Source organism: Pygocentrus nattereri, chromosome 6 (genome assembly GCF_015220715.1).
Source record: "Pygocentrus nattereri isolate fPygNat1 chromosome 6, fPygNat1.pri, whole genome shotgun sequence".
NCBI lineage: Eukaryota > Metazoa > Chordata > Actinopteri > Characiformes > Serrasalmidae > Pygocentrus > Pygocentrus nattereri.
The window spans coordinates 37,331,862-37,353,969 of record NC_051216.1 but is presented as its reverse complement, the minus strand read 5'-3'; the positions used below and the strand labels follow the sequence as shown (position 1 = coordinate 37,353,969).

The 22,108-nt window shown below is 38.2% G+C and overlaps 1 protein-coding gene across 1 annotated transcript in view; it reads left to right on the top strand.

The window, feature by feature from the left end:
- LOC108413041 (interferon alpha/beta receptor 1a-like) overlaps positions 1-22,108 on the top strand; it is a 39,516-nt gene that overhangs the window by 4,062 nt on the left and 13,346 nt on the right. Inside the window, exons 2-5 of the mRNA XM_017685349.2 lie at positions 8,354-8,480; positions 11,390-11,577; positions 12,394-12,554; positions 18,916-19,063. Coding sequence (XP_017540838.1) covers positions 8,354-8,480; positions 11,390-11,577; positions 12,394-12,554; positions 18,916-19,063 — 624 coding nt within the window. The remainder of the gene's footprint in view (positions 1-8,353; positions 8,481-11,389; positions 11,578-12,393; positions 12,555-18,915; positions 19,064-22,108) is intronic.

The window sequence follows — 22,108 nt, the reverse complement described above, 5'->3', positions numbered from 1 at the left end:
TGGCCTGTAATTAGACAGTATGCTAACATTAAGATTTGGCTTCTTGATCAGGGGTTTAATAACTGCTAGTTTAAAATCTTTGGGAACATAGCCCAGACTAAGGGACGAGTTTACTATAATTAAAATAGGGTTTATAATGACTGGCAGTACTTCTTTGAGTAATTTTGAGGGAATTGCATCGAGTATGCAGGTTGTGCAATTTGCAGAAGAGATAATCTTCTCTAGTTCTAGTCTTGGGAGTGGGTAAAAAGTTTCCAGGCTCTTTTCTACAACTATGTTTTGTTTTATATCAGCCAAGATGAGAGCCAAATTGGATTTAATACTGTGGGTTGAATTTGTTGTCTAATCTTTTCAATTTTATTAGTAAAGAAGTCCATAAAACTTCACTGGTGAGAGTTGCTGGGATTTCTGGTTCAGTACCTGCCTGATTTTTTTTTTGTGATTTGGGAAATCACACTAAACAGTACTCTAGGACTATATTTATTATTCTTAATCAGCGATGCCAGATATGCTGAGCGAGGTTTTGTGAGAGCATTTCTATACTCTATAGAATAAGGTATCTCTTTGCAGAATAGTGAGGGGACATACATATATTATGGCTAAGACATAGTTCATACGAAATTCAGTAATGGTTGGAGACTGCTGAGGTTTGCGGAAGGATATTTTCGCTTATCTATGTTGAGACCTAGTGTCAAAACTAAATCTAACGTGTGACTGCAGTAGTGTGTAGGCCCTGTTACATTTTGGGTAAAACCAACAGAGTCTAGAATTGAAGTAAATGCCTTTTTTAGTGGGTCATCTACCTTCTCAAAGTGAATATTAAAATCTCCTACAATTATTACTTTATCATTGCACACAGCCAGGTTTGCAGTGAAATCACTGAATTCTTTGTGGGTATGTGTGGGTATTATGACCGAGTGGGGCAGGATTTTACAGTTATTGGTTGCTTGTAGAAGCGAACAGTCAAGCAACAAATAAGCTGCATGTGTACTGCAGAGAAAAAACAGCAGCAGAAAAAAAGCTTCAGAGCTTCCAGTAAATAACTATGAACAAAATCTCTTTTGGCTTTTTATCCTGTGCTGCAGCCTCAGTCTCTGTTTTGGCTTTAATTTTGACATGTAGACATCTTATAGAGCAATTAGCTAACAACAGAATACTGGCAGAGATAAAAATGATCTTAGAAGTGAAACCAAGATCTTTTTTTTTTTTTGGGCTATGGTGTTGCTCGCTTGTCTGACCTCATGTGATGTTATGTTTTTTTATGTGGTGCCATTTGCGAGTTTACATGCCTTTTAATTAGCCTAAAATAAATATCTCACCTAGCTACCTAACATCCAGCTATCAAAGTGCAATTGCCTCCACCAGCACCAAATTGTGGAGTAGCCTTAAAAGTCACAGCTCAGGCTGGTTCCAGCCGACAGTTGTGAGTGGCTGAATCCTTTGTGCAAGTTGCCAAATACAGCCGTGAAAGTAAGAGCCATAAATACCTTACAGCTGCTGTTACACAATATCTGGTTAAGATTTAGCATGGTGGAGAACCTAGCTATGAGAAAACCCCTGGGTTCAAGTCAATGCTTCAAAAATTTGACAAGCAGTACAAGTTGCCCAGCAAGACCTACTTCTCATACTACTGTCCCAAAAATGTACAACACTGTAAAGGCACTGGTCAAAGGTGAGCTCTAAAATGTTGACTACTTCTCTGCCACAACTGATATGTGGTCAAGTGTCAATATGGCTCCTTACATGAGTCTAACTGTGCATTATTTGACCACGAACTGGGCTCTTAAATCACGTTGCCTCGAAACAGTGTTAATGCCCCAAAACCACACGTCTGACAATATTTCGGAAGATCTCCACCTTGCATTTGATGAGTGGTCCCAGAATGAAAAGAAGCTGGCTTGTATCACAACAAACCATTTAGCAGATGTGAACAAGCTAAACTGACCATGGCTGAACTGTTTTGTTAACAATTTACATTTGGCAGCAACACACGCAATGGCAAGCACTAAGGACTGCACGGCCTGAGCAGTGGGTTTGTGCCGCACCTTGGTCAGTACATTCTCTCAAAGCTGGTTGAAGACAAGAGATCTGGCAAAAGCCCAGCTGGAGCTCCCTATCCCCTGGCATGGCCTTATACTGGTAAGCTAGAAAGTTAGAATATTAGGTTTTTATAGGCAAGTTCATTAATAACCAAATTGCAGTGTGAATATCGAGTTCACATTCAATAAAATACTTGTCATTTAGGCTACATCGAAATAACACTATAACACTTAACGCCAGTTAATATGGCATTGCAGCCTGAGAATATTCTGTTGCTGGCTTGCTAGGATGATTTAAATGTATTTTTTTGTTTAATAAAAATATACTGAAATGAATAATAACTTACATTGTAGCCACTATTGTGATTGTGTTAATTAGTCTAAATACTAAATAGATGAGGACTAATTTCGGTCCTAATTTAATGGCCAATATTTTGTGCAAGACTGGGCTACAAGATGGGACACCAAACTGAAAATGGACAGTGTGTTGGAGCAAATCCCAGCTATCAAACGAGTTCTGGATGACTGAGCTGGCCGGACATTGCTGTTCTTGAGTCCTTCTTGAAACCCGCAGCTGAGTTTACGGATCTGCTGTCTGGCGAGAGCCATCTTACCCTGTCATCAGTCAAAATCTGAAACTCTTACTGGAGATGTTCTGAAACCATCAGAGGAGGACACCACCTTGACATCGAACATCAAGCGTAAAATGTGCAGTGTTCTGGAGGAGAAGTACAAACCAGCTGCCTTGAAAAACTTTTGGCAAATGCCTACCTGCTGTACCCCCAAAATAGAGGGAATTATACTGATAACACAGAGGAAACCTAATACGTACTCGTCGAAGAGATGCTGGGAGTGAAGGACGGAGGGAGCAGTGCCAGTTACTTAGAGGTTGGAGGGGAAGAGTCCTCTGCACAAGTGGCGGTGCCACCTGCAGCAAAAAAGAAGACTCTTGGAAGTTGCTGACAACCACCTCCACACTCATACCTTGGAGAGCTCGAGCAGATGCGCACACAGAGCCAATAGACTCTAATGAAGATCTGCTTGCCTTGTGGCGCAACAACCAGGCTAGATTTCCTATGCTCTCTAAGGTCACCCACAAGTACATGTGTATTTGTGCAATGATCACATCATCAGAGAGTTTTAGTGCTGTGGGTAACATTGTTACCCTGTTCAGGTCCTCTTTGAAACCACATAAGGTGAGCATATTGGTTTTCCTAGCGTGCAACAAGGACATTAATACACAGGATGAAGTCGTAGTTTATTTTTTATGGTAAAGAAAAGGTTTCATTCTCATTTATTTTTAGATTTAGCCTAAACAATATGCTGTATTGTTTTTCAGTTCACAATGTATATATATATATATATATATATATATATATATATATATATATATATATATAGGTTAGGCTTAATGCCTTTTCCTTAATGGAGAAATGGTGTGCATTCTTATTGCACCTCATTGCCCTTAAGTGTTCTGCAATTAACAATAAAGGAGTTTTTCATTTGTCTTTAAACTGTGTTGTCATTGTCATTTATAAAACAATCAATAAAGTTTGTTTATATAGTACCAAAATCAGGATAAATTGAGTAGTTTGCAAAAAAAAATGGTGCTAATACTGCATATCGCAGTGTTGAGCCACCTTAAATCACCACAGGGGAATTTCTTTCACCGCAACAGCCCTAGCATGAAGGAATTATTTTTGTTTCTGCTCATACTGCGATTACTAGACTATGATACCATGTATCCAAATAAACTGTCCAGGGTCTTTGGAAGTAAACAGCCCCACAGTATTGCAGGTTCCACAACGATATTTCACATTGGGGATGAGGTACTTTTCTGCTTTCCTGCTGAAAATTCCAGTAATGTTTGACAAACTTTAGGAGCTTGAGTTTGTTCATTCTTGACAGCAGTGGACATCTTTTGGCAACCCCGTTGCCAAAGAATTTGTGGTTATATAGGTGATGCTTGTGTTTGGGAGATGTTCTGATGTCAAGAGTTAGCTAATTTCTGCAATTTCCCATCTATGATTTTTGGAGATATGTTGTCCAGTCAAACCACTCTCCTCACTCTCTATGGGGTCAATATAGACATCTGTCCTCTTCCTGACATAATTTTTCAGCTATTTTCTCATAGCTATTTCCTGATTTATTTTTAGATTTTGTTTCTTCTCTCAGTTGATATTCCTTAATAGAAAGGTTAGATTTTTATGAATATTTTTGAACGAAAGATCAAAATGATAAATAATTAGGAATTATTATTATTATTACTTTTTTTTACAGCTCATTTTGAAGCTAAAAATTGCATATACTCTTGGTCCTGGTCGGGCAAAGGCTTTACCTCTAGATCTGAAAACCTTACAAAGCCTTGTCCTTCATTGCCTCTGCCACAGTCTGATACAGCTGGGTACCATCCTTGTAGAAGACCTGGAATCTTGCTAAATGCGTAGTCTGGAACCTGATTTCTTTCAGAACCTTGTTTGTTTTGACATACTTTTCCAACCCCATTTCTTAAGGACAGCGTGCTTCAATAGTGTTGCTGGTGCTTGGAGCCTTGTTTCTGCCTCTCTCAGTCTGCTCTTCTGCTTGTTGTAGTCTGGTAGTTTTCTTGTTAAATGTCAGTCAGCTGTTACTTGTTGTCCTGTCTGAAATGTCAGAAATTCTGATGAAATAAGTTCTTGAATCACAGTTTAATAAAAGTTTTGTAAAAATCATTCATTTAGAAATTGTTGTCATGTACAACCCCAATTCCAGTGAAGTTGGGACGATGTGTAAAACAAATAAAAACAGAATACGATGATTTGCAAATTCCTTTCAACCTATATTCTACTGAATACACTACAAAGACGAGATATTTAATGTTCAATGTTCGGATAAACTTTTTTTGCAAATATTCACTCATTTTGAATTTGATGCCTGCAACACGTTCCAAAGAAGTTGGGACAGAGGCATGTTTATCATTGTGTTACATCACCTTTCCTTTTAACAACACTCAATAAGTATTTGGGAACTGAGGGCACTAACTGTTGAATCTTTGTAGGTGGAATTATTTCCCATTCTTGCTTGATGTACAACTTCAGTTGCTCAACAGTCCAGGGTCTCTGTTATCATATTTTGCGCTTCATAATGCACCACACATTTTCAATGGGAGACAGGTCTGGACTGCAGGCAGACCAGTCTTGTACCCACACTCTTTTACTTGTAGGTAAAAAGGGGGGGGGGGGTTGTACATTCTTACAGTCCTGTTACAACTTTGTCTTTTCTGAAATTCTGTGAAGCTGCTTTGTGACAACATCCATTGTAAAAAGCGCTATACAAATAAATTTGATTTGATTTGATACTATGAAGCCACGCTGTTGTAACACATGCAGAATGTGGCTTGGCATTGTCTTGCTGAAATAAGCAGGGACATCCCTGAAAAAGGCGTTGCTTGGATGGCAGCATATGTTGCTCCAAAACCTGTATGTACCTTTCAGCATTAATGGTGCCTTCACAGATGTGCAAGCTACCCATGCCATGGGCACTAACACACCCCCATACCATCAGAGATGCTGGCTTTTGAACTTTTGTGCTGATAACAATCCGGACAGTCCTTTTCCTCTTTGGCCTGGAGGACACGATGTCCATGATTTCCAAAAACAATTTGAAATGTGGACTCGTCAGGCCACAGGACACTTTTCCACTTTGCCTCAGTCCATCTCAGATGAGCTCGGGCCCAGAGAAGCCAGCGGCATTTCTGGGTGTTGTTGATATATGACTTTCACTTTGCATGGCAGAGTTTTAATTTGCACTTGTAGATGGAGCAACAAACTGTGTTCACTGACAATGGTTTTCTGAAGTGTTCCTGAGCCCATGTGGTAATATCCATTACAGAATGATGTCGGTTTTTAATGCAGTGCCGCCTGAGGGTTTGAAGGTCATGGGCATTCAGTGTTGGTTTTCTGCCTTGCCACTTACTTGCAGAGATTTCTGCAGGTTTTTCTGAATCTTTGGAAGATATTATGGACTGTAGATAATGAAATCCCGAAATTCCTTGTAATTACACATTGAGAAACATTGTTCTTAAACTGTTGGACTATTTGCTCACGCAATTGTTGACAAAGTGGTGAATCTCGCCCCACCCAACCCTTTCAGGGATGCTCCAATTAATTTCCAATTAACCTGTTCACCTGTGGAACAGGTGTGAGCATTCCTCAAGTTTCCCAGTCTTTTGTTGCCCCTGTCCCAACTTCTTTGGAATGTGTTGCAGGCATCAAATTCAAAATGAGTGAATATTTGCAAAAACAATAAAGTTTATCTGTTTGAAGATTAAATATCTTGTTTTTGTAGTGTATTCAATTGAATATACATTGAAAGGATATGCAAATGATCATATTCTGTTTTTATTTATGTTTTGCACAACGTCCCAACTTCATTGGAATTGGGGATAGACAGATCTCTTCATTTAGAAAACAGGCCTAACGTTTGCATGCATGGGACAGAATGAACTTTGAATTATATAAAACTTGAATTATATAAAAGGGTTTTTAGATGGCAGAAAGCACCTGGAGTTTGGGAGGACTGAGAAACACTACCTGCACAGCAAAAATGTGAAAACAAGCTAGCTGTTAATGAGAAGACTAGATAAGGACTGGCAAAAGCTGGTGCATGAACCAAATTAATGAGGTAAATGCCCAACCAAAGGCCTTGGGGAGGTCAGGACGACTCGATACAGAAAGGCTGAGAAAATTAAAGAATATATCTTAAGAGTGGTTGGAAATAAGTGTTTCTAAAAGACTTGTTAAACTTATACGTAATGGGAATGAAAAGGTGATTCAGGGGCATATAAAAAAGGGCGGGGTGAAGGGCTCACCCTGAAATGGGATATAAAGAAGAATGCTTTATGATGATCTTTGCATGTGGTTGACCGGGAACCATCTTGCCACCTGAAGCTCAATAAATGAAGAGAGGGCCTTTTCCTTCCTTCTGAAAAGAATTCATCAACTGAACTTTGTTTTTTCTTTTTCTTTTACTTTTGCAGAATGCTTTTTAATTTTATGATCTTTTTCCATAAGAGAACAGAAATCATTTAGAAAAAACACTTAACTTAGAAATGATCAGTTGTAATATAACATATGTCCAGACATGGGGCGGAGGCCGAATCGCTCTTAGTCCCGACAAGTGCTTGAGCTTGAGCTTCATTTTTGCCATGTTATTCTTGGCCAGTAGAGCTGCTTTGGCCTCTCTGTACTGTTGAGTCTTAAGCGGTTTCGATCATTGACAACAGGTGTTGTCACAAGGCAGCTTTAGAGAAAAATCTGGGTCCAAGACTCAAAAGGGAAACTATCCTCCTGTGCTTGACGCCAGATAGCAAATATCATTATTATAAAATATTTAAAAATACAGAAGCAGGAAAAAACAGGTGAAGTGAGTTTTTAGTTATGAAATATGTTCTATTGTTTAATGTGTTTTTACAGGTGTGTGGTTCAGGATGGAGGAGTGTTTCAGCTGTGCACGTGTGTGTTTTTTGTCATTCAGTCCATCCCCATTCAGTTACTCTTCCCCATGTGGGAGAACAAGGTTCAATCCCAGCACAGAAACATTCTGTAGTAAAAATAAACTCTGGTTATATTAATCCCAGGCAATTCAGTGTCAGTAAAAACACCGTCATTTACAGTGTCTTTGGAGGCTGTGGTATGCACATTCATTTATATTGGTAATTATTATCTTTCTTCTGATGCCTCTGTTTTCAGATGTAAAATCAAATTTTGTTCTTGATTGTTGATGTTACTGTGAGTCTGGTGCTTCTTGAGGTGCTCAGTGTGTGCCCAGGCCTCCCACGTGTCCATCGAAGAAGCAGGTTGCTACAATATTTACAACCAAAAGTTATTTTCTACAGTGAGAGTATCCTAGAGAGAGTTATTACAAAATATTCGGGGCCTCTTTCAATTGAATCTCCCTGTACTATAACAAATGACAAAAAGTTATTGGACACTTCAAGTGTGTCTGACAAGAAATATGTTCAGTTATTAAATTTCTGAATATAGAGCCTTGTAGTCTTCAGTTTCATCTTCAGTGTATGAAATTTATGGTCTGTTGGAGTTAGGTAAATAATTTTATAGCTAAATGATTTCAAGCATTTCTTGTTTTTTGGCTATAAAAAGTCTCCTGGGTTGCTAAGATGTGCGAGGAGTGTTTTGGGTAGTTGTCTCGCTGCATGTTGCTTTATCAGATCAATGTTATGTTAATCTATCTCTCTCTCTCTCTCTCTCTCTCTGTCTGTCTCTCTTTCTATTTCTTTCTCTCTCGGTCTCACTCTCACTTTTCTTTTTCCACAGTTTTTGCTGAGTTACCCACTCCTAGAAACATCACTGTTCACACCCTTAACACAAATTACATCTTGAAATGGCACTGGGATCAGGGACCAGACAACAAATCCGTTACGTTCACTGCACAGTATCTGGCGTAAGACAGTGCTTGCACACAGTACATAATGGATGAAAAAGTCAGTATTTCTTCATGCAAAATTTCAAGTGTCAGCTTCACATAGATTTTAACTGCAATTTGTTGCCCATATTAGCCCTAAATCACCTATTAAGTGCTTACTTTAACAGCTTACCTTTAGACGACCTATCCCCCAATGAAATGGGACAACCTTCAAATAAAAAAGAACATTACTTCATTATTCATATTAGCGGTGCTCTGTTAGCAACTCTGGCAGGCTCCAGTGTTAGCAGAGGAGCAGTAAAGTTTAGCAACCTCACTGCTGGTCTTTAGTTAAATTTAGGGAATCATATGCCCTCAAAGAAGGGGGGTGCAACAGTTTATGATTGCCCACCTCTATTTTTTCAATGATACAAAGCCTAAGTGGTAGGTGCAAGGGGTGAAATGGGATTGGGCCTACTACTATTTGCTGCTAAAATGTGTCATAGATTTTCAATCACTTTTTGATTGAGTTTATTTAACTACTTCATAGCATTGTTCACACCTTGACAGAGAAATAGTCAGGCAAAAGAGCCTTTCCATTGTGTTTCCTAAGACAAAGCAAAACCAGTAGATGAAACATAGCAACAACAACTGACAATACTCTACTTATATATTCTGTTAAAACTCACTATTATCATACTAATTGCCAAACTATTATTAACTATTATCAAACTTACTTTCAACTATTCAAGCATTTCATAATGAGATGTCCTTATTAACTTGCGATGTCCGAAGCCTGTTTTTCCTATACTTTCCTATACTATACTAAATGCCACTGTACCATGAGCAAGAGGCTCAAAGTAGTCAGTCAGAATAAGGCTTGACAAGAGCTCCTGCCGAGGTAATCACTGTTGTCCTGTCCTGAAACTTTTAAAACATATTCTTGGTTGACAGTGGTCACACATCACAAATAATTCTTAGCTTCAAGTACAGTATTCCTGAGTGCAACATTAAAACTGAAGGACTTTTTTAGATTGCTAATTTTATCTCACACTATTCCAGATCATCACCATTAAATCAGTCTGTTCACATTGTCCTGTCATTCCACTTTCCTACGAGCCTATTTGCACATCATGTGTGTCATATCCAGACAATGTCAACCATGTTTACACCTGGTCACAAGCTCCTTAGTTACACAGCACCTTCTCACAATTATCTTTGGGCCAGGTTACCTCGGCATGTTATTCCTGTCAGCTGGGAGGATGAAAGCTTGTATGTGTTTCATCTTTTCAAACTGCCCCTAAGGCAAAGTCAACAGACAGGTCCCTCCCAGAGATTGCGAAGCCACTTAAACTCTTTTAGACACAGATGGCAGTGGCATTGCTGGGCCCAGTTTTTATTATGCTTATAGTGAAAAGGCCCAGAGGAGCTGTTTGTTAACAGTGTTTTTGTTAACAGCATTATATATAAAAAATCTTTTTAAATAGTAAATAGAATTATTTGCACTACAGACTTTGCAACCCTGGTTCCTATCACAATCATTGTAAATAAATAAATATGACGCTTCACATCAGACCACTCAGAATGACCTTATTTACATTGCAACTATTGAATTCTGCACAAATTTTGAAATGTCGCTGTACATTTTATTGTGAAAGCTAACAGTTGTGGAAAAAAATTGTCTGCAATTATATATATATATATATATATATATATATATATATATATATATATATATATATATATATATATATATATATATATACCTGTAGTCAGACAGTTACATCGATCAGGCATAACATTATTACCACCTCCTTGTTTCTACGCTCATTGTCCATTTTATCAGCTCCACTTACAACCCCAATTCCAATTAAGTTGGAACGTTGTGTAAAACATAAATAAAAACAGAATACGATGATTTGCAAATCCTTTTCAACCTATACTCAGTTGAATACACTACAAAGACAAGATATTTAATGTTCAAACAGATCAATTTTATTGTTTTTTGCAAATATTCACTAATTTTGAATTTGATGCCTGCAACACGTTCCAAAGAAGTTGGGACAAGGGCATGTTTACCACTGTGTTACATCACCTTTCCTTCTAACAACACTCAATAAACTTCAGTGGTCAGGACTGTGTCCACTCACTGTCCACTCTATTAGACATTGAGGTGTTTAAAAACTCCAGCAGCACAGCTGTGTCTGATCCACTTGTACCAGCACACCACCACGTCAGTGTTACTGCAGTGCTGATGATCCACCACCCAAATAGTATCTGCTCTGTGAGGGTCCATGGGGGTCTTGACCACTGAAGAACAGTGTATGCTCATTGTCAATTTTATCAACTCCACTTACTGTATAGGTGCACTTTGTAGTTCTACAATTACAGACTGTAGTCTGTCTGTTTCTCTGCATACTTTGTCAGCAACCTCTTACTCTGTTCTTCAGTGGTCAAGACACAGCAGTGCTGCTGGACTTTTTAAACAGTCCAGAGTCCTGTGACCACTGATGAAGGACTAGAGGATGACCAACATAAACTGTAGCAGGAGATGAGCTATCATCTCTGACTTTACATCTACAAGGTGGACTAACAAAGTAGGAGTGTCTAATAGAGCGGACAGTGAGTGGACACAGTCCTGACCACTGAAGAACAGGGCAAAAGGGAGCTAACAAGGTATGCAGAGAAACAGAGAAACAAACTACAGTCTGTAATTGTAGAACTTCAAAGTGCACCTATACAGTAAGTGGAGTTGATCAAATTGACAATGAGCATAGAAACAAGGAGGTGGCCATAATGTTATCTGTGTATGTAGTAGTGACAGGCCTACTAACAAAAGACCTCTATGTAATCCTAATATTTTGGATGGGAGGAGTGAAGCTTACATATTCAACAAGAAACAAATGTTTACATCCAGCTATTTTTCCTGTCCGTCCCTCTCCCAACAGTAGGTTTAAAATCAAGGCTCTGGGCAAGTACAACTGGACAACAGTGTGTGAGGCCACATCAGAACACCACTGTGACTTCACAGCTGAGGACCTGTATTACTTTGGAATCTGGATTTTGCGTGTGAGGGCTCAAAATGACTTGCTTGTGTCCTCCTGGATCCAGATTCAGTTCTGTCCCGACAGAGAGGGTGAGTAACCTAGATCAGCACTTCTTTGACAAAAATGGATGATCAGCCAAGACTGGTTTTTGTGTATCAAATAAACAAAATAAAACTCTTTGTTAATGAAAATATACTTATATTAGCTTAAGGTATGGCTTAAGGCTTCTAACATATTAGTTGTTCATGGCTGCTGTAGTAATCAAGTCCAATATATGTGAGGTTTTTCAGCACCTTGAGATGCACTTGAGCTTTGGCCTTCTCCAGTTTTAAACCAGAGTATTGTGGCACGAGTGGCAAACCCGAACTGCTTTCCAGCAGAGGGTAGTTATTTACACATGTCTGTTTGCTCTCAGTAACGCACATCTTTCATCTAATCCCTCAGATTAAAGAAACATGATTTGCCACTTGTAAACGATCAGACAGAGTTTATGTAGACATCTTTTGAGTATTAGCTGTTTGTATGAGACCTCAGCATCCAGTTGTACATTTGATCCTGTGTATGTAACAATTCATAATCACTTATAGCATGGTCTTAAAACCCCTGTGAAATCCTGTGTGCTGGTGATACAGGAAGGTGGCACAGCAGATATGCTCTTTTGTTGTTGTTTTTCTTTTGGAAAGCAATACCATCAGTTGCTGATGGCTGTAGGGATACATTCAGCCCATAATATATTGTACACAATCTTGTAAGCCAAGGCACTGGTTCTTATTCCTAAATAAAAGTAAGTGCAAATATCTCTTAACGGATCAAGTAAATTTGAGGCCAGTCTTGTGAGTCATTGATTTTTTGCTGCTAAAAATTTTGTCTTTTGACTCTATGTACGTTCCTCTCCCTTTCTGTAGCTGCCATTGGCCCGCCTTCTGCAGTGGTTGTGAGTCCTGTTAAAGGTCTCCTGCAGGTTGCCATCTCTGACCCTCTGACCAACAAAAATGCTTCAATGAAAATGTTGTTACAACATATGTATTACTATATTCAGTATTGGAAGGACCCTTTGGAGAGTCAGGTAGGGTCTGCTTTATCCAGTTCCTTTTTACCCTGTCCCTTTTTATTAACATCTCCCAAACATAAACTGATACACAGGAAATATAGCAATAAGTATTTCATGCTGTTTTTCACAGCTCCTGGTAGCTGCCAAACAATATCAGCCATGAAATTAGGTGTGTCTAATCAACTTTGAGATACATTGCCTTCAAGTTCTAAATGAGTTAATATTTTTCATTAAATGGTAAAATGGCTCACTTTCAACATCTGTGTTCTGTGTTCTATTGTGAGTAAAATCTGGGTCTATGACATTTGCAAATCATTGCATTCTGTATTTTGGTTACATATATTTACATTTTTTAGAATTAGGGTTGTATTTCATGCTTTTGTTACTGCCTTTCCTTTGGGATCATTAAATGTTTATCTGTTCCAGGAGTTCCCAAAGTTTTGCACACAAATGACCACAAAACTGCTCACTAGCAGTACCTCCAGGTTGAAATCTGCTGAACTGTTTAATGTATGTCTTGTAAAGGCTTATAGATATTAAGGGAAAGGTGATGAAGCTGTTTATTCACTTTACTGTGGTGGCAGGTGCCAGTAGTTGTTTCTTTCTTTCACATCTCAAATCTATGGTTCCCTTTTGAGACCTATACCATGCATACCGAAACAACAACACCGCACCACAGTAGACTGACCACAGCCTTTAAAACACATACACACACATACACACATACCCCTGCATTCCTAGTGAGGTCTTCTGGTTTCTTTCTTCCACACCCTGAGCGTAGGGCAGCTGGATGCTTTATCTTTAGATATGTTGCTATTTATGAGCATGTCCTATTTCGTTCCAACTGTCTCAAACAACAGTTGGGTATCAGCGAAGAGGTAAAAACAGACATGTGTAGTGGCTGCAGGAAAGAACGACTGAAAACTGTGTTAAGTAGAGTGGTACAGGTTGTGAAGCTAGTACTAGCTTAGCTGACAAGCTTATGTTGCTTTTAAGTGGTCTTGATTTTATCGGAAACAGAGTTTTCCATCAGGAGGCACTGCATGAACACTGTTTTAAATGCTGAATATTTTGTATGCACCACAAACTGGTCTCAGTGCTGACATCAATGATGCTTTTATCATGCTGGGGAACAGAAGTGAAGTCCTTTTATTTCTGCTTTGTTTGAGTTCAAAATGGCATCAAAACAGGCTAAAACTGACAGATGCTAGCTAGCTAATAAGCTACAACACCCATCTCACATTCTCACTGTTTATCTCGCTTATAAACCACATGAAAGCGCACCATGGGCAAACAAGTTCCTCCACAGAGAAAACCACCACCTCACTTGAAAGCAGCATTACAGCTAATGTAATTGTTTGATTTTAGCTAAGACTCAGTCAACTAAGTTCCGGCAGATTCGAGTGTTTAGCGCTATTGGGACAGATTTAGTTTTCCATGGGGAGGTGGATTATGCCAGTTAACCAGTCTGAATTGTTTATGACTGATTCTGATAAGAAATCTCAGTATGAATGAGATGAAAGCAACTTCTCAATTATGCACTGTTTTTATGGTGGAAAAGAATAGAACATTTTTAATTTAGCTGTTTTTTGATTTATCCTAAACCTACCTTACAGTGAAGTTAATGCATTGTGGCATTAGTAATGTCCTTAGCTAAGGAATTCAAAGCCAGCAGTTAACATCAGTGTAAGAATTTTTACATTAGTTTTGCATGTTCTGAGTGTACCTGAGGTGAATAGTATATCAGTTTGATTTTAGCCTCAGAGAACATAAGTAAAAAACTTTGCAAGCCTCCACACAAAATCCTTTTCCCACAGAATATGATGGCATTTTTACAGACATGCCAATTCACACAGGAATGAAAGATAAAGATTAAGAGACCCTTATTAGTCCCACAATGGGGAAATTTCACCTCCGCATTTAACCCATCTGTGAAGTGAAACACCACATACAGTGCCCTCCATAATTATTGGCACCCCTGGTTAAGATGTGTCAAAAGCCTTAAAATAAATTCAGTTTTTATTGTGGAAACATACTGTCACACTGAAAATTGTAGAAAAATGTAACCTTTAACTCAAGTAGAGTTTTAGGGGGAAAATAAAATCCCTGACTAAGAAATAATTTTTCTTCATAAAATCACCTGTTCCACAATTATTGGCACCCCTAACAATTCTTAGGAAATAAATGTAATTAAAGAATTTCTGTCACTTCTACAGTAGTTTACGAAGTTAATCAAAGTATGTAGGAACATTTAATTAGCAATTCACAACTTCCTGTTTCCCTGGGGTATAATTATGACGTGACACAGAGGCCATTTCTCTTCAACATGGGAAAGACAAAGGAACATAGCATTCAAGTAAGGCAGATGTGTGTTGACCTTCACAGGTCAGGCAATGGCTACAAGAAAATAGCCACTCACCTACACCTGTCCGTATCTACTGTCAGAGGAATTATTAAGAAGTTTAAAACAACTGGAACAGTGGTAAACAAGTCTGGACGAGGACGCAAGTTTATTTTGCCACCACGCACAGTGAGGAGGATGATAAGAGAAATAAAAAGTTCTCCAAAGCTCACTGTTACGGAACTGCAACAAATGGTAGCATCTTGGGGTCACGAAGTCTCCAAAACAACCATCAGACGCTATCTACACGCCAACAAGCTGTTTGGGAGGCATGCACGGAAAAAACCTTTTCTCACTCACAATCATAAACGTAAACGTTTGGAGTTTGCTAAGCAGTACTGGGACTTCAACTGGGACCGTGTGCTTTGGTCAGATGAAACAAAGATAGAGCTTTTTGGCAACAAATGCTGTAAGTGGGTCTGGCGTAACACAAGAGCTGAGTATACAGAAAAGCACCTCATGCCCACTGTGAAATACGGGGGAGGATCAGTGATGCTGTGGGCCTGCTTTTCTTCCAAAGGCCCAGGGAACCTTGTTAGGGTGCATGGCATCATGAATGCTTTGAAATACCAGGACATTTTAAAACAAAATCTGGTGGCTTCTGCCCGAAAGCTGAAGATGGGTCGTCACTGGGTCTTTCAGCAAGATAATGACCCTAAACATATGGCAAGATCTACACAGAAATGGTTGACCACACACAGAATCAAGCTCCTCCCATGGCCATCTCAGTCCCCAGACCTTAACCCCATTGAAAACCTGTGGGGTGAGCTGAAGAGGAGAGTGCAGAGGAGAGGACCCAGGTCGCTGGATGATTTAGAGAGATTGTGCAAAGAGGAATGGTTGAAGATACCTCTTTCTGTGTTCTCCCATCTTGTGAAACATTATAGGAGAAGATTAGGTGCTGTTTTGTTGGCAAAGGGGGGTTGTACAAAGTATTAACATCAGGGGTGCTAATAATTGTGGCACACATTATTTGATGTTAAACAATTATTTCTTAATGTGGGATTTTTTTCCTACTGAATAAATGCACTTGAGATAAAGGTTGGATTTTGCTCTTTTTTCCATCGTGGTCCTATATTATTTAAAAAAACCCTCAATTTATTAGAAGCTAAAGAACACATCTTAACCAGGGGTGCCAATAATTATGGAGGGCACTGTACACTCTAGTGAGCACACACACACTAGGGGGCAGTGAGCACACTTGCCCAGGGAGCAGTTGGGGGTTAGGTGTCTTGTTCAAGGACACCTCAGTCATGTGCTGTCGGCTCTGGGGATCGAACCGGCGACCTTCCGGTCACAAGGCTGGATCCTTAACCTCCAGCCCACGACTGCCCCCAAATATGGAGCTAACGCGCCGCAACAGCTTTACTCTATTGTCGTAGTTATCACTATGTACAAACACTAGCTTAACTAGTTGTCTTACAGCACCACTCGGTGCAGAACAGGTTTGATTCCAGCTAGCAGTCACTCTAGCACCAGTCACTCAACTTTATTTACTCAAATTATTTTAGCCTATTGCATAAATTCACACCACAACCAACAGCACAGAACTGTTTGACATTTCTCAGCCTTGTTAGATTGAAAATGTAGCACTACGTGCTGGTTTATATGCATTAAAAGTTGTTCTTGGTTTCATACATATGAAACAGAATTTTTTAAATTTTTTTTAGGATGGTCATTGACATTGGTTTCCATGAAAAATATCAAACCCTCACAAGAGACTGTGTTAAAGTTTGGATCTTATCAGCAATAACATTTAAAATTTTAAGTTACAAACATTTTAGTTTTTAAAATTTTTAATATTTTAATAATATTTAAATATTTCATTGATTTTTTTTTTTTTTTCCATTTAATTATTTCTGTTTTTCTATATTTCATTATTACTTACATTAGCCATGTAGTTCCAGTGTTAAAACTAAAGCAGCAGACTTTAGACACCAGACCATCCTGGCTGATCGACTATATTTGAAGTGAAGAGAACATTTTGTAAATTACATTTTTTGCCAAACAGTTTCACACACAGGAAGCATGTCTCTCCCAAAGAGTGCATCAACTAGCATTCAAGTTATGTCAAGTCAGGTCTTTAGTGTCTTTAGGCAGAACGTTACACAGGACTACAGAGAGTGCAGATATATGACAATGTATGACTACCAGTCACAGATAACATCAGTCAGAGCAAAGGGAATAGATCACAGTCATTTGCTTATTCAAACACAACCTTGTTAGTGCTTTCTGTTTTTCTGTCCTACTGTAACATTAGATTAGTCTTTCAGTGTGGTTCCTCTCGCTTTCAACACCAGCTGGCTGAACCTCATCAAGAAAGATGTTCATATGGTTTTGTGAAATGTATGATTGAATTGGCAGTACAGTAAGCGAGAACAATATGTCTCGTTTACAAATCAAAAGTCTTTCAAAATCATATAAGAACAGACATTAGGACAGGGTTTCTCAACTAGAAGCTGAGCCCCTAGTGGTTTGTGGTGGCATTGCAGGGGGTTCATAAGACTGATATAAAATGAAATTACATTTTGAAGATGTTTTTACAAAAAAAGGAAATATTACATTATTGTGAATACATACAAGCAAAATGTGCCACAACAAAATTTCCCCTCTAAAACACACATAAATTTCCATTTTTTTCATGATATACAATTTTGGAAATCATCTATACAGTATATTTAATGAATCTCTTAAGGTACTGAATGCAAACATGCACACCTGGACCTAAAACCATTTAATTTTAAGTATTTTTCAAATTTACTTTAAATCTCAAGGGATACTTTAGGGCAAATAATTTAGGATTAAGGGGCTTCATCAGACACAGGTTTGAGAATCCTGGAATAGGATATAGGTAGAAGTGGTAAAGCTGCAGCACATTGTGGATCATTGGGATTAGCGTTTGTTATATATAAATGATGTGGCCAGTTTCATGACTTCATTATTTGAATTTGCTTTCTTTCCTTGTTCCTTAGCCACTAATTCACCTACAGAATGTATATCTATTATATAGCAAGTGGTTACAGACATGGAAGCTGTTAATATATTGATCATTCTACTGAACTGGTTCAAAGTCAGAGTTAAAAACACATTTGGGACTTCTAGCTAAACTTGAACTTTAGACTAAAATCCTTTTGATTTGTGTGACTCTATACCTTAATTATGTTTAGTACATCACGATGTTTCAGTATTGACTCATAAACGGCAAAATAAATTGTAGCTTATTTTGAGCAGAACTTAAAACACAGCTTTAAACAGCTGTCCACACAATCATATTTTTCTTTAAAACACAAATAAAATGTGTTCCTCTAGTGACCATTCTGAATGTTCCACACAGATTTTTAGACTCTGGGGCACATTTACTTAAAAAAACAATTGGATTGAACTGCTCACCATTGTGGCAGTGCAGGGCAGAGGTGCAGTGTCACTTCCTTTGTTGTGGTAGTGACATCAGTTTTTTTTTTTTTTAAATAAGATTTTAAATAAAAGAATTTACTCAGGATAAATCTAAATCTTTAACATTAAGTAAAAAGGACCGTTTAAAAACAACATACCCCTGTAAATTACCTTTTTTGTATATATTTAGATTATTACAGTCTCTATTAATGTGTTTGGTTTCAATAGGTCATAACAAAAGTTACAACATAATTGTAGATATCTAAGGTCTAAATACTTAATTGTTTTATTAAATAGTTTTTTTACTCTGGGCCCGCAGCGTAAAAAGTAATGCAGTAGAGTGGTCCATGGTACATAACCATCTCAGCATATCAGAGCATGTCTTGCTGTCTAGTATGTGATGCTCTTTCAAATACTGTTTTTGTCCTTTTGCACAAGAGTGGATATAGCATGAAAACAACTATTAAGACTCACCTTGTACCCTAATAATTAAGAGCCTTCATATTATTTTGTATGTTGTATGTTTCTAAGCACTTCTTTTGTCCTATAAGCATCTCTTACTCTCTCATTCTCTCTATATAGAAACCTACCAGTCTGACAACCACAAATAACCTGGTAATTCTGCCTGACCTGGAGAGTCGGACATGGTATTGTGTGAGAGTGCAGTCTCGCTATGACTTCTATGACAAGATCAGCGTCTTCAGTCCCACTTATTGTGAACAAACAGATCGTAAGTTTTCCACAAAGCACACAGATGAGCTAAAACTGCACTTGCAGAGATAGCTCTGCCAAACATTTTATTGTGGCAGTACCAAACATGGCTTGACTAATGCAGCCCATGGACAGATTTAAATTGGCCCCACTTTCTGTTTTACAGTGTATTATAAAGTGGCCCAGTATGCTGCAGTTCTTCCTTTCACCTGATGGTGGCAGCTGACCAGTCCTTCAGCTTCATTTATTAAATGACATTTAGTCAAGACTACAGGCATAAAGCTCAAACTAAACACTGAGAACTGGCGAGATAGAAAACTTCTTATGAGAGCAAATTCAGTAGTTCAGACCTTTAAGGTCAAACAAAAATGTGGCTATGCTGCATTTATTTGATATTTAAAGAACATTATCTAACAAAAATGCATAGAATGCATAGAAACACTTGAACAGGAATATGATTAATACATTAGACATGTTGTATTGTTACTTATAAACAATTTATTATAAGTGCTTAAAAGAAAAATTTGGATACCCCTTTGATAAGGTTTTGTGGTGACAAATATGTATATAAGCCTGTAACTATCACGCAGTAGGATTTTTCTACCGAATCTGTGCAAAAGTTGAAAAACCACTGGGCTCTGACTTGGACTAAAATTATGTTGCTTTGAGTGGCCCTATAGCTTAATTATGTTTATTTTATTAAAACAGATGATTGAGCATTCTGTTTTGTCACTACCAAAACAATCAAATTTAAAAAACACAGTACAAGACTAGAATAAACAGCATTAAGCAGTTGTACATGCATACTTTTTTCATTAAAAAACAAAAATGTTTACTTAACTGTGGAAAATGTATGTTTAGGTAGAGAAATTTTTTTATGTTTCACACTGACTTTCAGACTTTGGAACAAATTTACTTCAAAACAATGGGATCTGTCTGCTTACCACATGATCATTAGGGACAGGGTTGCAGTCTCACTTTTGACTAGTTGAAATACTATCACAGATAGTATCGATAGAGCAAGACTTACTGAGACCTCTTTCAGAAGACCTGGGGAATTTTCTCCTCTGTCACAAGTACAGCGTAGACCTGAGGAACATCTTTCTGAGAATGCCTGTCAGTGAGGTGGGCTTTCAGTCCGACAGCGATGTGAAGGAGCTGAGAGTCTGTCTTCAGCTCATTGTGGACAATTTACTGTCTGCTCTAAGAGAGAACAGTTTATTGTAGATATTGTCAGTACTTAAAAACAACTTCTTGTTTGACTACAACGTGAGCCTATGTTCCCGTTTAATTAGATTTAGTGCAGCAGGTTAGCCTGTGTGAAATGTTGTGTAGAAATCAATGTAGGCCTATTCATAGTTTTTGATATTATTTTTAAATGTGAATTTACTCCATACACCAGACAAGATATGTATTGCACCTTATTTTGTATAGGGAAAACAAATATTGTGAGTATTGTGATATTGCATTATTGTGACAAAATCAGGGTCAATCCAAAATCAGGGTTGAGACAGGGTGAATGAGCCAACACGGATAGATCGGGGACCACACATGACATAAACCAGAATCAAACAAACAACACCAGTACACCCAACACAGCATATAACACCAACAACACAGAGAGATTCAAACAAAGACCAGTAACCAGACCAAGGAAAACACAGGGCTTAAATACATAAGGGTAACATGGGACAGGTGCAAACACAGGTGGAGACAATCAGGGGTGGAGTCATGAAAAGAGGGGGCAGGACTAGAAAACAAAACAAATGCACATGGACAGGACTGGGAGGGGCTAATCGTGACAATTATTGCCATATCACTGTTCTGTGCTGTAGCCAGAATTTTCCTATAAGCTGTGATTTATAATAGTATTTAACATTTTTCCTACAATTTTATGCCTGTTTTTGAAAGACTTTGAGGGAATTGACTTTTCACATCTACATGCTGTTCTCCTCACATTTAACAAAGGCTGAATTCTGGTGGTCTGTTTTAGCAGAAAGTATGGTATCATATCTCTGTTTTTTGTCTATATTTGCAAAATGTTAAACATACTTGTAGTGCTTTTAACCTTACTGGGCAGCACTACAGGTGTGAAAGGTTCAGTAGCTGACAGAGCAAAGCAAGCGTCTTTTATCTGACTCAGTTGTTTTAATGGGCAGCACCTAAACAGATGGCTAACCACCTCCCAGAGGAAGTTTGGGACTTCTTTTATAAGACACATTAGACAAATTGGGACTGGTTTTTCTACCATACCAACATGCTCCTTGACAGTATGAGTCTGGTCCCAAACTATCTGTAACGATTTTCAAGGGTTCTTTTGGCCAAGACCAGACTTGGATTGCAGTTGTTATGATGTGAACAAAGTCAATCACAGTCAGTCACAATGGTTTGATGTGAAATGTACTCAATTTGTAAGTCAATTTGTTTACTCCAGAGTTTATAGGAACCAGACATCAAGAGAACTTGATGCCTCTAAAAGATCACAGAAAGTTATACTGGTAACACTTTATTTGAAGGATGCCTACATAAGGGCTTCATAACGCATTCATGAGCACTGAATAATGTGTTTATGAAGGACTACTTGAACATTTATTAAGTACTTATGCTGGTTCTCGCAACCTGACATAAGATGTTTTATGAAATAAATGACATTGTACTGACATGAAAAAACGTTGGAACATATTTATAGCACTAAACATATTTAAAACACTATACATAACTATTTATGCCAGCATTCTCAAGATAACATTGTATTGATATCAGGTGAAGTATTCCTGGAAAACACCCCCTCTTCCCTCCATGGCGTAGATGATTGATGCAACTTTATATCACATCAGAAGGTAGATTATGATAGAGATAAATACATAAAGGTTGTTTTTACAGTTTATGTATGAAGTATTGCTTTTGCTTCATGTCATTTTTCTTTTTTCCTTAACCACACATATGAAGTCTTGCAGTAGTGTCACCAGGACAGTGCTTACCTGTTAAGAAGTATGATTGTTGGCTTCACGAAGGAATTTGATACCCTTAAACTAAAGTGATGGATATTTGCTTCATTTATAAC